General features: G+C 63.7%; 1 protein-coding gene across 1 annotated transcript; it reads right to left on the bottom strand.

The window, feature by feature from the left end:
- Positions 1-1,616: 1,616 nt before the first annotated feature.
- Positions 1,617-4,016, bottom strand: CRYBA2 (crystallin beta A2). The gene is made up of 4 exons (XM_072874521.1): positions 3,856-4,016; positions 3,291-3,432; positions 2,071-2,213; positions 1,617-1,764 (listed from the first exon to the last, which is right to left on the bottom strand). Exons 1-4 carry the CDS (start codon positions 4,014-4,016, stop codon positions 1,617-1,619), a joined length of 594 nt encoding a protein of 197 aa, XP_072730622.1.
- Positions 4,017-14,874: the final 10,858 nt, after the last annotated feature.

Consider the following 14,874-nt stretch of genomic DNA (forward strand, 5'->3'; position numbering starts at 1 on the left):
CCCACACCCCCCAACCCAGCGCTCTCCCCCTGCCCCAGGATGGAGCAGTAAGGACCCCACATTTTGCCGTGACCCCCACAGCTTCCCCCCCCCGTCGCAGCCCTATGCGCAGGTGCCCGGGACAACTTCACCTGTGTGCCGGCGTGGAGCGGAGCAGAGCTGACGTGGCCTTGGGCTGGCTGCAGCCCGGCTGGGTGTGCAGGAATGTGTTTGTGCAGGGGGAGAGGCCGGCTGCCGTGGGGCCGTGGCGGGGTGGGGCCAGCGGGGACACGGAGGGGACAGGGGAGGGCTGGGGGGCACCCCGCAGCGGGGACGGCCTGTGGGATGGGATGCACAAGGTACTGGGGCTTTTGCGTGGCACAGATTGGGGTGCAAGGGGAGAGGGAGGGGGGACGTGCAGGGCGTGCATGGTCACGCTTGTGTGCATGCTCGTGTGCAAGCTCCTGTGTGCAGTGCACGCACTCACACACCAGGGCTAGGTTCTCTGTGCAGCCCTGGGTGCAAGGCGTGCACACACTGACCCCCAGCCCAGTCCTTCCCAGTCTCCCAGCACCCTTCTGGGGTGCTGGCCAGGCATGGCCAGGCATGCTTGTAGCAGGGTGGGCTTCCAGGGTCCCAGGTGTCCAAGCCACCCAGCACTGTTCCACCATCCTACGGCTTTAGAGGGGATGTCCTGGGTGTGGGGAGCACCTCAGGACCGGAGGCTGGTACCCCAGGAGGGCCCAGGGTGCTGGAGCAGGATGGAAGAGGAGGAGGCCGGGAAAGGGTGCTGGAGGAGGAGGAGGCTGGGTGTGCCCAGGCGGAGCCGGATGCTGGCACGGATATGCTGGCGTGGCCAGGCTGGGGGTGGGGGAACCCAGACCCTAAGGGTGCTGGGAGCAGTAAGCTGAGCCCCCTGCCAGCTGCAGGACACTGCCCCGAGGACCTCCTGTCCCTGTCCCCACACCCCCACACAACCCCTGTACGCCCCCTCTATAAGCCAGTGCCCCAGCTGTGGCCATCCCGTTTGTGGCAGCCCCCTCCGTCCCAGATGACCCCAACGCTCCTCCTCCTCCAGGCCCACAGCGGGCAGGGACCCCCCCTCTCTCTTCCAAACCGGGGTGCAGAGAGAGGGGAACCTCTTGTTCACAGGCTTTGTAGCAATCACCTTCCCTGGTGCTGAGCCTGGGAGGAGACCCCAGGGCACAACTCCCCTGGATGCCCCCTCCCGGCTCCAGCCCTTTCTTTGCCCAGTAAGGCCAGTAAGCTCCCAGTAAGTTCCCATTTCCCCAGAGGGAGCATCATGGGGGTGGGAACCGTTCTGCATCCCCTCTACTTGCTGTGCATGGACCAGAGGTGAGGTGCAGAGAACTCAGTCCAGGGTGGAGGTGGCCACCGGTCCAAAACCACCCGGGGAAGGGGAAACCCCTTTCAGGGGCTGAGAGCTGGGGGGCAGCAGGGCTGGGGCAGGCACCCTGCCTCCCACCCCACAGGGGTCCCCTGGGCCTGGCAGCCCCCCAAGGAGCAGAGCAGAGGCAGGAGCACCCTTTTTTTTGACAAATGCCTTTATTTGCTACCAGATAGAGGTCTATTGCACAGCAGCCCGGAGGCTGTGAGGTGTGCGGCCCTGCCCCTGCTCAGTGCTGGACACGGCGGATGGATTGGATCTGGTTGGTGTGGGCCTGGCTGCTGTATTCGTTGTACTTCTTGAACTCGCCGTTCTGTCTGTCCCGCTCCAGCACGTACTGGTAGCCCCTGTATCCCGGGTACTGGTATGCCACCCACCTGCAGGCAGACCCCTGGCTCAGAGCCCTGGGCCAAATCCCCCCCTCCCCTCCCCTCCTCTCCCCTCCCCCCCCATCCCATCCCATCCCATCCCATCCCATCCCATCCCATCCCATCCCATCCCATCCTTCTGCTTGCCCTGGGAGTGGAGGGACAGAAAACACCCCATGGCTTGGATTTTCAAGGGAAGGGGAGATGGCAGGCACCCTTCCTTTTTGGGGTCCCCCTTCCCCATCCCTGGAGCTATGCAGGAGGGAGGTGCTCGCTGAACCCCTACTCTTGGCCCCTACTGCCGGTGGGACTCACGCTCCAGCGTTCACTTTGATGGATGCCACCTCCTTGTTGCCCCAGCCCATGGCCTGCAGCGAGGGGTAGTCATCACTCAGCTCAAACTTGTGCCCCTGGAAGTTCTCTGCCTCATAGAGGATGACTTTGCTGTCGTTGTGGTTCTGTAGAGGGAGAGGGCTGGGGGTCAGTGGGGACGGTGCGGCTCAGACAGGGATCGGGCATGTGGCACTGGAGGGACACATGCCAAGGCACAGTGGGAGGCTTGGGACCATGCCTGGCTTCGGTGCAAGGCATGGGGGATGTCCTTCAGCCTGGCACACCCTCACCAGGACACCCCAGGGCTGCCCAGAGGATGCTGGTCTCATGTCCCTGTGGTGTCCGTGCACAGCGGCCAGTGAGGGTGACAGTGGCCACATCCTCTGCACGCACATGGGCTCCTGCCCTCAGCATCCTCGCGCTCCCCAAGGCTGCAGGAAGGTTGCAGGGCAAGGGAGGCTGCTGAGAGCGGTCCCCCAGGCTCTGTGGGGCTTTGCTGGGTGCTGGGCACCGAGGGGTTAATTGCTGGGACACTGAGTGATGCGGCACTGTCCCCCGTGCCCAGCCCCCACACGCATCTATCTGCACCGAGGAGCAGTCCTGCCAGTAAGGAGTGATCTTATCGCATCCCCTTTATTAAAGCCCAAGCATATCTGTCTGGTGATTATTAAAAGTTGGGGGGGGACCCCCGCTCGGAGGCGCAGACGTGCCGCTGTTGCGAGCACCAGTGTCTCTGCAGATGGAGCGATAGAGGCTGCATCTGCCTACCCCAGGCGGGAGGGGGACGGACCCAGCACCCCAAGCATCCTGTGGTCCTGCCGTCTCCTCTCTGCTCACCCCATCCCCGGGTATCCGGGGCAGGGGGACAAGGCCTGGGGACCCCAGCCTGGGAGGTGGCTCTCCAATGCACAACGCAGAAGGAGCTGGGATGGTGTTTCAGGCTAAATTTTAGCTCTAAAGAGCATCCCAGGATCCTTGTGGCAAGGTGGGAGCCAGCAGGTGCAGCCACCCCTCCACCCCATGGCACCTCCGTGCACACCTCATCCCTCCACCCCACAGCACCTCTGTGGGCGCCTCACCCCTCCATCCCACATCCCACATAACCCGTCCTCCTGTCTGTCCCTCACCTCCCTCCATGCTGGGCTGCCGGGGGGAGGCTCTGCCTGCCTCGAGCAAACCGTGGTGGTGTCCCCATAACTCACCGCACACTTGACAGGCCGGAAGGAGAGGAGGTGCTCGGTCCGGTAGCCACTGTTCCCACTCCAGGCCTCCCACCGGGGATAGTCACCCTTCTCCAGGATGAACTGCTGCCCCTGGTACTCGGGGTACTCAAAGCCCACCCAGCTGGAGGGGAGAGGAGGAAAGCCCTCAGGGATGTGTGGTGCAGCCCTCAGGCTCAGCCCAGGGCCAGCTTCTCCCTTCCGTGCAGGGGAGGGAGATGTCCTGGCAGGGTGTGGGTCTGTCACAGAGGTCGGGGTCCTTGCTAGCAGCAAATGTCCCTTCTGAGAGTGGGACCCCTCTCCCCAGGGCCACACTGTTGCCTCTGACCCATGCCTCGGCTCGGCAGGGTCTCCCAGCTTTGCAGCTGGGAAAACTGAGACACCACGCAAGGAGCACAGGGAAGGAGGTTGCATGATCAGCCTGTCTCCGAGCAGAGGAAGGACCCAGGTGTCTTGGCTCCCTGGCAGCTCCCAACACTCCCCTGGGAGCAGCAGGTTTGCCGGAGCAGGGTGCACCAAGGGGCCGCGGGGCTGGCGGGGCACTTACGGGCCAGACTCCACCTTGATGGAGCGGATCTTGCGGAAGCCGCGCTCCATGATGCTGGGGCACTCCATGAGGAACTCGCAGCGCTTGCCCTGGAAGCTCTCCTCCTCCCACACCGTGATCTTGTACTGCCCCAGGGTGTCCATGGCTTCGCTGCTGGTCATGCGGGTTGCTTGGCTGCTGGCAGAGCCCCATGCATCACCCCGGGCAGGTGCCCACCATCAGCCCCCAGCCACCCTGCTGCCTGCCACCGAGCCTGAGGTGCCAGTGGTGCTGCCCTCACACATCCCATGCCACCGGCCCCTCGCCCTCCCAGGCTGGCACGGGGAATGCTTCCCATTCCCCTTCCTTGGTGCTCGGGGATCTCTGTCCAGTGACCCCCACGTTGCAGGGGGCACTTGTGATGCCCCATCTCTTCATGTGATGTACATGGGGCTGCCTCAGTTTCTCTGCCCCCAAGCTCCCTGCTATGACTCCTGGGGTCGGCCGGGTGCGGTGGCACTGTACCCGGTGCAGGGTGGTGGTGGTGACCCCAACTCAGACACAGGTGTGGGGTGCAGCCCTGGGGCAGAGCAGCCCGGCTCTTGCAAAGATGAGTGCCAGCATCCCTCCTGCCCGCACAGGGTACCCCTGCTGTGCCACGCAGCACCCCGCGGCTTGCCCTTCCCCAGAGTGTGCGTTGGGTGGGGGGGCTTGGTGTGGGGGGCAAAGGGAGCGTGGCAGCGCCTGTGCAGTGAGAGGGGCTTGGGGGCTCACAGCCTGGTACTTACTTGGTCGGCAGGGCACAGAGGCGAAGGTGGCGGTGCTGGCGCCGGCTTTTCCTCTCGCCCTTTATAGGCGGGCGCCGAAGTGTCGATGGTGCAGGAGGGCAGGGCGCTGTGTCAGCAGGCAGGGGATGGGGGGGGACATGGTGCGCACCCACCCCAGACTCCGGCTGTCCATTCCAGTTAGGCAGTGTGGCGAGAGCGGCCCCCCCCGTGCCCCACGGGGCTGACAATGAAAGTGCTGGGCTGTGTTTGTGCAGGGGCTCAGGGCACAATGGGCAAAGGGCCTGACGCGCCGCTTTCCTTTCTGCCCCTGGACAATGTCCCCGCTTGGCCCGGGGATTAGGGACCCAGCCTTTCCCAGGGCACCCACAGCCTTTGCCAGGGTTGAGGCTTGTGGGAAGGAGGTGCCAGGGTGAAGTGGGGATTTGCCAGCTGGGAGCTGAGGGGCACGGATGTCCTCACACTGGGATGTGGGGCTCGCCTGGGGCTGCATCTGCGCCTCTGCCTGGGTCTCTGCCACCGTGGGTCCCTCCTCCGCCAGGCTCTGCCTTGCATGTCCCCAGCTGGCAGGGCAGGACAGGGACTCAGTCTGCACGGGCAGGGCTCCATGTGGGGTGGGAGAAGGTTAGGTTGAGGGAGAGGGGTGGAGGAGGTGTTGGCACAGCCACATCTTGGTCTGTCCATGCTCTGCGACTCCCTGCAGAGGTTCCTGTGTTGGCTCTGGACCAGGCACTGATGGACCGCAGTTACATGCTCCTCGCTTGCAACGCCCTGGGCATGTCCCCTGGCCTGGCAAAGGGCTCCCCATGCTCCCCACACACCTCCCACCCAGGCAGGGGACACCGTGCACAGCAGGAGGGGACCAGCTTTGGAGCAGAGCTGTGCCCTTCACCTGGGCAGCAGGACCAGCCCTGCCTGGGACTGCACCATGCCATGCAGATATCCCCAGGGCCTCCCACCAGGACCTGGGCTGGATGAAGCCAACACAGGCTGGAAAGGAAGAAGAGTGCCCTGCTGAGCCGTGAAATACCAGGTCTCTTGGCAGCAGCGTTTCTTGCAGCATCCCTGCGTAGCCTGCAGTGAGGCTGGGCGCTCCCTACCTTCAGCTGGGCAGGAGCCACACGGGCCTCCGGGCAAGGGCTGGCCCAGACCACCCCAAACCTTCCCAGGAAAACCCCCACCCTCCTGGTGGTCCTGAGCACGGGGTCAGCAGCCCAAGAGAGCCTGGCAGTGCCGGTGACAGAGGGTGCAGCATGGGCAGTGGGGGTGGTGTTAGGACGCCTGGCATCTCTGCCCCGTTCTCAGCAAGAATTGGGGACTGAGGGGTGACAGCAGGGACGGGCTGGGGGCAGGACTCATGGGTCCTCTTCGTGTCCCCCCCACTGCTCGACAACGCGCCGGGCAGCATTTCCCTCCCTGCTCCGAGGCTCGGTGCGGGGCTGCGCCGATGCCTGCAGGTCCCAGCAGAGGGTGCAGCCTGGCAGCAGTTGGAGCTGGCTCCAGCTAAGGGACGTTGGTGGTCCTTGGCCGGGGACAGACGCTGGGGAGGCGACCCTCAGCTTGCGGCGCCCTGGGTGCTCGTAGCGGGGGGGGGCGAGACCCCCTGGGAGCTACCTGGGGGAGCAGAGGATGGAGGGAAGGATGGGGATGCTCCCCGGGGAGGGAAGGGGATGCATGGGGGTAAGCAGATGCCTGGGATGCAGCCCGGTGGCCTGGGGACATCCCTCAAAGTGCTGGGGGACAGGTTTGGGCAGCCCTTAGGGAAGCCAGCACCTGGGGAAGGTGGGGCAAGATGCAGAGCTAGTGCACTGCAGGGTCCCCCCACACCACTGCTGCCCCTCGCCTGGGCTGTGTGAGCAGAGGCGTGGGGCACTGGTTAGTTTGGGGTGCTATGGGGTGTGAGGGCAGTCTGGGGTTACGGGGTGCAGGGCACTGTGGGGTGTATTACAGAGCCCCAGGGCATGGGGCACCGCAGAATATGTGGGATGCTGCAGGCCGTTATGGGGTGTGTGTATGGGGTGTGCGGGCACTGCGTAGTGTGCTACATGATCTATGGGGCACTGGTGTTGTGCCATGAGGGGCACACAGGCAGCTCAGTCACACCTCCATACAACACTTTGGATAAAAGCATTGGGGGGGACGCAGGGGAGGAAGCCACCCCCAGATGCAGACTGTGCCCCTTCCTCACATCTCAGCGTGTCCCACACACTGGGATGTGCCGCACCCCCTGCTCAGCACATCTGGGGCAGCCACATGGGAGCCACAGCCACGTCCAGGGACAGTGGACCAGGGGGTCACCTGTGACGGGCCGTGCCGAGTGTCCTTCTCCACTGCACCCCAGGATGCTGATGCAGCCTGGCCTCCCTGGGGCATCTCCCAGCACCTCTGGGCAGTCCCTGTCACCAGCCAGCATTCCCGTGGGGTCCCAGCATCTCACCGGCCAGGGATATGGGCAGGGGGAGGCTGGTGCGGGGGCAGGCAGTGACTCTGCTCAAGGGCAGCTGCTAATACTGGCTCTGGGAGCCGGTTAGTGCTTGCCCAGGGCCTCCTGCATAGGCTAATTTAATAAGGGCCCCGTGTCGCTCCAGGCTCAGCCTGTTCCCTGCGCTAGCAAAACAGATCGGGTTTCTCCATGCCACCAGGCACAGCGCGGGTGGCCGGCAGCCCCAGGGCACGATGGGAGAAGAGGGTTGCCCAGGTACTCCATGCCAAGCCCACACCGTGCCGTCAGTGGTCCCCGGCTGTGGGGTTATACCCCGTGCCTTGTGCAGGCGCTGGTCCCGGGACAGCGCACGGCTTGGGGAGCTGAGCAGGCTAAAAGGCAGCCCCGAGGGAGGTGAGGCAGGCGCTGCTCGGGCATCCTGATGCTGATCCCACATCTGGGACACATCTGGGGCTCATGGCAGCATGTTGTCTTTCCCGCTGCTGTTATGAGTATCCGGGCTAGCTGACCAGGCCAGCACAGCTGTGTGTGGTCCTGCATTTGGCTGATGCTGTGGCCTGAGCCCTGGCCACCCCCCAACCCTCCTAGCCCCTCTCTCCTTGCCCCCAACCCCTCTGGGGGTTGCACCGTCACCCCAAGGGGCTGGAGGTCCAGGGGCTGGGCCAAGCAGGAGCAGATGGAGCTGGTGCCAGCCCCTGTTTATCTTTCTCCCAGTTGCCTGGTGCTCTGTTTGTTCTGGGGATGGCTTCCTGCTACCAGGGCCAAAACAGGTGGCTTTTATTTGCAGGGTCTGGCTGATTAAATCAGGGGCAGTGTGTTGTTCCCCCCACCCAGCCCCACCGCTCCTTTTTCCTCCCCTTTCTCCCCCAGCCTCATTTCCCTGGGAAATCGTCCTTCTCATTAGGGATGCAAACACCCCCCCTTCCCTCCCCAAGCATCTCCCCTTTGGGGCTGCTCTGAACATGGCCACACCAGGATTGGTAAAGCCCAGACAAAACCCCCACTTCCACCTGCTGGGACCCCAAATCCCAGAGCTGAGGGGCTTGTTGGGGTCCCCCATGCCACTTGTCCCCTCCTGGGGCCTTGCTGGCCACAGAGGACATGTGTGCAGGCACATACCCACTGCAGAAGCCTCCTTGCACAGGCGCTGCCTTGCACAGGGAGCCCCAGCACATGCCAGCCGCCCCGCACGCACGTGTCCCCCGTGCACCTAGCCGTCCCCTCCCCGCAGCCGGAAACTCCCGGGATTGCAAACAGCCTGGCAGATGTTGCTGGGATTAGATCCCACGCAGGCGCGCACGCACGCGGCGGGCTGCCAGCCGTTCCGTGCTCGGAGAGGTCCCAGGCACTCAGGCTCTCCCGGGGCAGAGCTCAGCAGGTACCTGCCCCAGCTCCTGGGGAGGATGAGTCCTCAGGGTGAGCAGGCAGTGGGAGAGGAACCCCGATGCTGACTGGTCTCTGGGTACCATCACCAATGGCTGGAGAAGGGCAGGGACGCGGTGGAGGGCACAGCCACTTGCAGTGCAAGGGGTACCCACACGTTCCCTCTTACAGCTGGGTCTTGCAAACAGCCTACTGAGCTGGTCTTCCACGCAGCAGCCCTCACCCCAGCCTCCGCTCTCCCCATGCACCTGTGGCCCTCAGCCAGCCACCAGTGCCCCTGCTGGGACCAGCTCTCCAGACCTGCCCACCCGCTGCCCCCGCCGGCACCCTGGCCACCCCTGGCCACGCTGCTCACCCCCTCCCCGTGGGACCGTGGGTGCCCACTCTGTCCTGTGGCACCCACAGCTCCGCAGACGCACCCGCAAAGACCCACCATGACAAGCATACTGCCAGGGACACATGCTCACCCCCTGCCACCCATCCAGGACCTGCCCTGCGTGGCCCCTGCCTGGCCCTGGCTGCTGGCTGTCCCCGGCGTGGGGACGTGCTCAGTCCCCCGGCTCTGCCAGCCTTGCTCAGTGCCCCGGAGCTGCCGGGGAGCCGTGGCCTCCCCTGCCTGCTCCCCACTGTTCCCATGGGGATTAATCCCACCTGAAGGTCAGGGAGGCTCCGCCAGCTGCTCACCTCCTGCCTGTGGATTACAGCCTGGGTGTGAGCAGGTGGCAACTGCTGCGTCCCCAGGCTGGCCCAGCCCCAGTATGGGGCTGACAGCAGGACAAAACCCAGCCGGGCTGCTCCAAAAGGGGCCCCAGGTCCCTTTTGGCAGGTCCCTTGCATCCTCACATGTCCCCCCCACACATCCGTCATACGCTACCCAGATCGGGATGCCAGGCACTGGGGCAGAGGAGATGGTATCTGGTCCTTGGGTCCAGATCCTGACCTGAAATGGAGCCCGCTGGTGCCAGCTACTGCGACCTCCTGCCTGTTACCCCAGATGACCCCAGCCTGGCACCCCCGGGGCACCCCATAGCTACAGTGTCCTGCAGAAGCGTGCTGGTGCCCACACAGTGTCCGGTCCAGACCTGTCCCAGGGGAGTGGTGATGGAGACAGGGGGAGCATGGCCAGCCCTGCACCCAGCCCATCCTGGATGCAGTTGCAGGTGCATCTCCTTCAGTACATCGTATCAGATTTGGAGGGGCACCACGGGGTGCGCACAGCTTCCCGGGTCCCAGCTTTACCTATAGCACCTGGGGTGTTGCCATGGGGGTGCAGGGTGCAAGGACAGGGCTGGGGGTGGGGTGGTCCTTAGACCTCCCCTCGCCAGCTCCCTCAGCCCCACAGCCAGGGGATGCCAGCTCAGCCAGAGCTTGGTCAAGGTCCCACTCCACCCCAGCGCTCCTCCACTCCCCTGTCAGCAACATCTGTAGTGCCGGGCACCCCGAGCCAGGGTGACGCTCGTCCAGGAGGCAGACAAAAAGCCTGGCAGCGGCGGCTCCCCTCCTCCAGCAGCTCTGAGGAGGCAGCGCAGGCAGGGGCTGAGCCGGGCACTGTGGCAAGAACAGAACATCCTGCCTCGGGGCTCCCGAAGCCGGCAACAGCTGGGCCAGGAGCAGCGGCCCTGGCACGCTGCTGAACATCCATCCCGTGGGCAGGCTGCCCACGCGCTTCCCGGGGCCACCGGCTGGCCTGGGAGAGGGGAGCCCCATCGCTCACCCCTTCCCTGGAGGCCCCATGGGAGGAAGGGGCTGACGTACTCCAAGGTGCAGGACTAGTGCAAGCTCTGGGTTTTTCCCCCAGCACCTTGAGTCCTTCAGCAGGGCCCCTCCTTATCCCCTTTGCTCATGGGGGTTCAGAGCCCTTTCCTGGGGCAATGGAAAAACCCATACCCTCACTCCAGTGGCCTGTGGTTGCAGAGGGAAGGATTCCAGGCTGTACCTACCCTGTGCCCAATGCTCTCTGCAACCAGGAATGGGCTGGGAGTGGGCAGAGCTGCCTGTTGTTTCACCACGGCAGGATGCAGCTCCATGCCTGGGACCCACCCCTCCCCTTCACCCTGCCTGCCAAATAGCAATAAGCTTGTCCCAGAGCCAGCTGGGCTGAAGGCTGCCTTTCCCCATGGTCTCGAGTTGGGGAATACGTGGGATGGACCCATTCCTGGTATCTGAAGCTACAGCCTGGCATGAGGAGTGCAGGACCCCAGCACAGATGGGACAGTCCCTTATGTTCCCTGCCCCGGTCCTTGCCTTGGCCAGGAGCAGGCTGAGGGGCTGGAGACAACCAGGGCGTGCTCAGCAACACCCTGACCTCCAACATTAGCCCAGCTGCAGGGACACAAGCAGCCTCAGTCTCCCTGTGCAAGCTGGCTGGGACAGCCTCTCCTGCCCTTGCAGCAGTGCTGGGACAGTGATCTTCAGGGGCAGGGAGCCCCTGCTCAGCCTGGGCATCTCGTCCAGGCACAACAGAGCCATGGCGAATAGGCTGAGTGGGGGACGGCTGGGGTCTAGGGGTGCCCACACAACCCTGGTGCTCAGCCCCTGGGGTGCTCACACAGCCCTGTGTGCAGCGGCAGCTCCCAGGGCTGATCTCCCCAGGGCGCTGGGGTGCAGAGGTTACCCAGCTGCCTCTGCCACATCCTGGGGCAAAGCAGTGCTTGCCCAGGGACGGCACACCCCATCCGGGCTGGCCAGGACATGCAGCCCGCAGGCAACACTCCCCAGGCAGCCAGCAAAGGTGCACGCCTCTGCTCACACCCACACCTTCATACGATGCGCACACACCAGGACACGGAGCAGCAAGCATGGCAGGGGCATGGCCAGCGCACATGTTTAGCTCCGCAGGAGCACACACACACGTGTGCACGCATGCACACGGAGGGCAGTGAATGCAGCAGCAACACGCACCAGCTCTGCACTACTTGCCCAGCCCAGGGAGGGCACACACACGCATGCACAGCCGTGCACACACATAAACACATATATGCAAATGCACATGCATACATATATGCACATACACCTGTATGCAACTACACCTATATGCAAATGCAGACCCGGGCACTCATGCCTCCCCAGCACTCCTCCTGCACCCTGCCCTCCCCATGCAAATCCTCCCGGTGCAGAGCTGCACCATGCAAATCCCCAGCCCAGGTCCCCAAAGCCATGCAAGTGGCCATGCAGGGCCCGGGGGGGTGGAGGGACAGTACCGCACAGCGCAGGCAGCAGCACCCCTCTGCGCCTTCTCCCCTGCCAGCCCTTGGCACCGCTGCTGGCTCTGACGTGGGAGACAGGGGTGTTTAAAGCCCCTGGCTCTGCCCAGCTCGGGGATCAACTCACCCTTGGGTGCAAACCCTGCCAAAGGGCCATTCCCCGGCCAACGCAGCCCGTAGGGCAATGTGGCTTCCCGGGGCCACCCCCAGCTTTGAAGGGCGTCACGGCTTCCCAGTGCCACTGGGCTGGCAGAGCTGGGACAGGCAGAGCAGGCTGAGAAGATGGGGGTGGGGGGGGCAATTTCTAGCGCTGCCACTTGGCAGCTGTCCCCTTCTGCTGGGACACACATGTTGCCCTGCGCACAGCCCTGCTGCTGGTGCCAGTGCAGTGTCTGGCTCCCCGGCTGCTGCCCAGATACCCTGAAAAGCCAAAAAAAAAAAGCTTTTCTGGAGCATCTGGGCTATCTACAGGGTGCAGAAGGGGTCCCATGGAGTACCGGGTCGTGCTACAGCACAAGGCAGCCCAGTGGCGTGTGGAGTCACTGAGGGAGAGCGAGGCGGCCAGGCAGCATCTCCGCAGCCCTGCTCTGCCAGATACCATCTCCGCCGGGCTCTGCCCCGTGGGGACGCACATGCGGTGACAGCATGGGCAGCAGGGTCTGGCTTTACTCAGCATTATTAATCATGCTCTGTTTGATCCCAGCCTGAGCGGGGCGGCTGCAGGGAGTTATGTGTATCAGGGGATGTGTTGTGCTTTCTTGGCTTTTCAACTTTGCCAGGCTTGGTGGCAGGAGACAGAGCCCAGAGACATGGCCCAAAGGGGCCTGTGGCCACTGTGATGGCCAGTCACTGCACTGTGTGGTGGCTGTTCTCAGGCTAGGATGGACACTTGGCTCTGGAGAGACATGGGGAGCTCAGCACCCCTGGAGATGCTCTTTGATTTTGGTGCTTTCCCACACCACCTGTGGGAAACTTCCCGAGCCTCTGCCCAGGCAGGGAGCCCAGGAGGTGCCGTATCTCCATCCCTTGCACGGGCACCCCAGGGAGGGAGCAGGGCTCTCCTGCTCCAGGGCAGGGGCTGCTGAGCCTTGTCCTGTGCATGGATCAGATGGGGATAAGGGAAAGCAGCAGGAATAATCCTGTCTCTTGACACACTCTTGGGCTTCTTCGCCTCCAGCCTCTCCTCCCTCCACACTGTGGGGCTGGGCTCAGCCTTCATGGTATTTGCAGAGAGGCTGCAGGAAGGGCTCAGGACCCACCTGTAAACTCAGAGCATCCCTGAGCACAGCGGGGCCGGAGCTGGATCCTGTGTTACAAGAGAAGCGCCTGTGCCTGCTGGGGAGCGCCCGGGAGTGGCATCCCTAGGGCAGGGCAGGAGCGTGCTTGGGGCTGTCAGAGAAATTGCAGGCTTGGCCAGGCAGGGAGGTGTAGGGCATTTTGCACCCCCCAGACAACCTCCTGGGGTGGGAAGAAAGCAGGTCCGTTGCTGCCCCATCTTCCAGCTCTCCGGGACTCCCTGCTGTCTCCATGGGGCTAGGAGCAGCCCCAAGCTCTGAATGTTTCTGTGCTGGCAGGAGGGAATGGGGAAGGGACAGGACACAGGATGGGACAGGAATCCAGGTCAAGCACTGCACTGTGCTTTGAGAGCAGGGCAGGCAGCAGGCAAGCCTGTCCTGGAAGAGACCCCCCAGCTTCTCAGATCCACTCCCCTATACCCTTCCACAGCAAGCACGGGCAGGGGTATTGCCTCCAGCAGGAGCTGGTACCTGGCCCACAGGGTGAGGGTGAGCAGCAGGCAACACTTGCCCAGGGCAGCCCAGTGCACAGGCAGACATACCCTGGAAGGGCTGGGAAGTGCAGCTCCTGGGAGTGAACCTGGGCAGAGGTGTGCAGGAAAGGATGCAACATCCCCCCCATCCTCTGCCCTGCTCCTCTCTGTCTGCTCCTGCCCTCCCTCCCCACTGCCTGCACTGTGTCAGCAGCTAAAGCTCCCTCGGTGCCAGCAGACCATTGAGACCTACCTGCGTATTTGGCAGAGCCTGGCGAGCTCCACCCTGGGCCAGTGCTGTGCCAGGGCAGGGCAGTGCTGCCAGGGATCCCCGCGCCTGCCACGGCCCTGCAGCGCTGCTGGGGTGCAAGGGCCAGGCTGCCCTTCCCTGGCAAGCTGCTGCAGGCAGCAGTCAGCCACACAGGTGGGATGCGTGTGCCTGGCATGTTACAAATGCCAGTCATGCCATGGGCACACGGACATGGGCCCTGCACATCACAGCCTGCAAAGCTGAGTGTCAGAAATGCCATGCGAGTCCCATGTCCCATGCGTGTGCAGGTCCCATGGCGTTCATGCATGCTGTGTGCAGATTGTATCATGTGTGCACTGCCTGTCCATCGCTTCATGCATGTGCCACGCACGGGTCATACGCTGCATGCATGTGTTTGGGTGAAGATTGTGTGTTGTGCACACATCCCTTGTGTGGTCCACACATGAGCTCTCGGTTCGTCCTGGCATGTGTGCTGCGAACCAGCTTGCATGTCCTGCGTGAGTTGCAAGCAAGCGTGCGCTCCCTACATGGGCGGCAGGTCGTGGGCACACAGGACACGCTGCAGCGGTGTGCGGGTGGTGTGGCGCGTGTGTGTGCCAGCCACACGCTTGTAGACGGGCTGGACCTGCCTAACGCGAGCCGAACGAACAAAACGTTCAGGTCAGGTCTTGCACGTGGGGCTCGACGCCAGGCAAGTGCAGAGTTGCTCCGGGCTTGGACAGTGTGGGCTGGAGGAGTGCTCTGCCACGGGCTGCTGGCAGCCCCTTCCCCATCCTTCATCCCGAGCCGGGTCCCTCCAGGCTGGGAGCCGGTGTCCTTGCTGCACCCGCTGCTCCAAACCAGCTCCTCTGGGGGTAAAGTCCGGAAGGTTGAATGCTTGACACCTGCTGCCTGGGAAAGCCAAACAGAGCAGGGGCGGGTTAAACTGGCATGGCAGGGTGGGGAGGCAGGGTGGGAAAACAGGGAAGGAAGGAAGGAAGGAAGGAAGGAAGGAAGAAAGTAAATGAAGGAGGGGAGGGGAACAGAAAGGATCGGAAAATAAAGGTGAGAGAGAAGGGAAGAGTTAAGGGAAGGGGACAGCCGGGTTGGTGTCCCCCGAGCCCATCCCTTCCCTCCCTGGACTTTGGGGGTGCCACCGGGCTCCCAGTCCTTGTCCCAGGGGAGCCCCCCAGGGAGTCCTCCACACC

This window comes from Ciconia boyciana, chromosome 10 (assembly GCF_034638445.1).
Source record: "Ciconia boyciana chromosome 10, ASM3463844v1, whole genome shotgun sequence".
Lineage (NCBI taxonomy): Eukaryota > Metazoa > Chordata > Aves > Ciconiiformes > Ciconiidae > Ciconia > Ciconia boyciana.

What these genes read in the sequence shown, in the direction of transcription:
- CRYBA2 (XM_072874521.1), bottom strand. Translation starts at nt 4,016, where the DNA reads ATGACCAGCAGCGAAGCCATGGACACCCTGGGGCAGTACAAGATCACG. An exon ending in ATCAAGGTGGAGTCTGGCCC is followed by an intron (nt 3,433 to 3,855) that starts GTAAGTGCCCCG and finishes TCTCCCCTCCAG; the next exon opens with CTGGGTGGGCTTTGAGTACC. An exon ending in TCCGGCCTGTCAAGTGTGCG is followed by an intron (nt 2,214 to 3,290) that starts GTGAGTTATGGG and finishes CTCCCTCTACAG; the next exon opens with AACCACAACGACAGCAAAGT.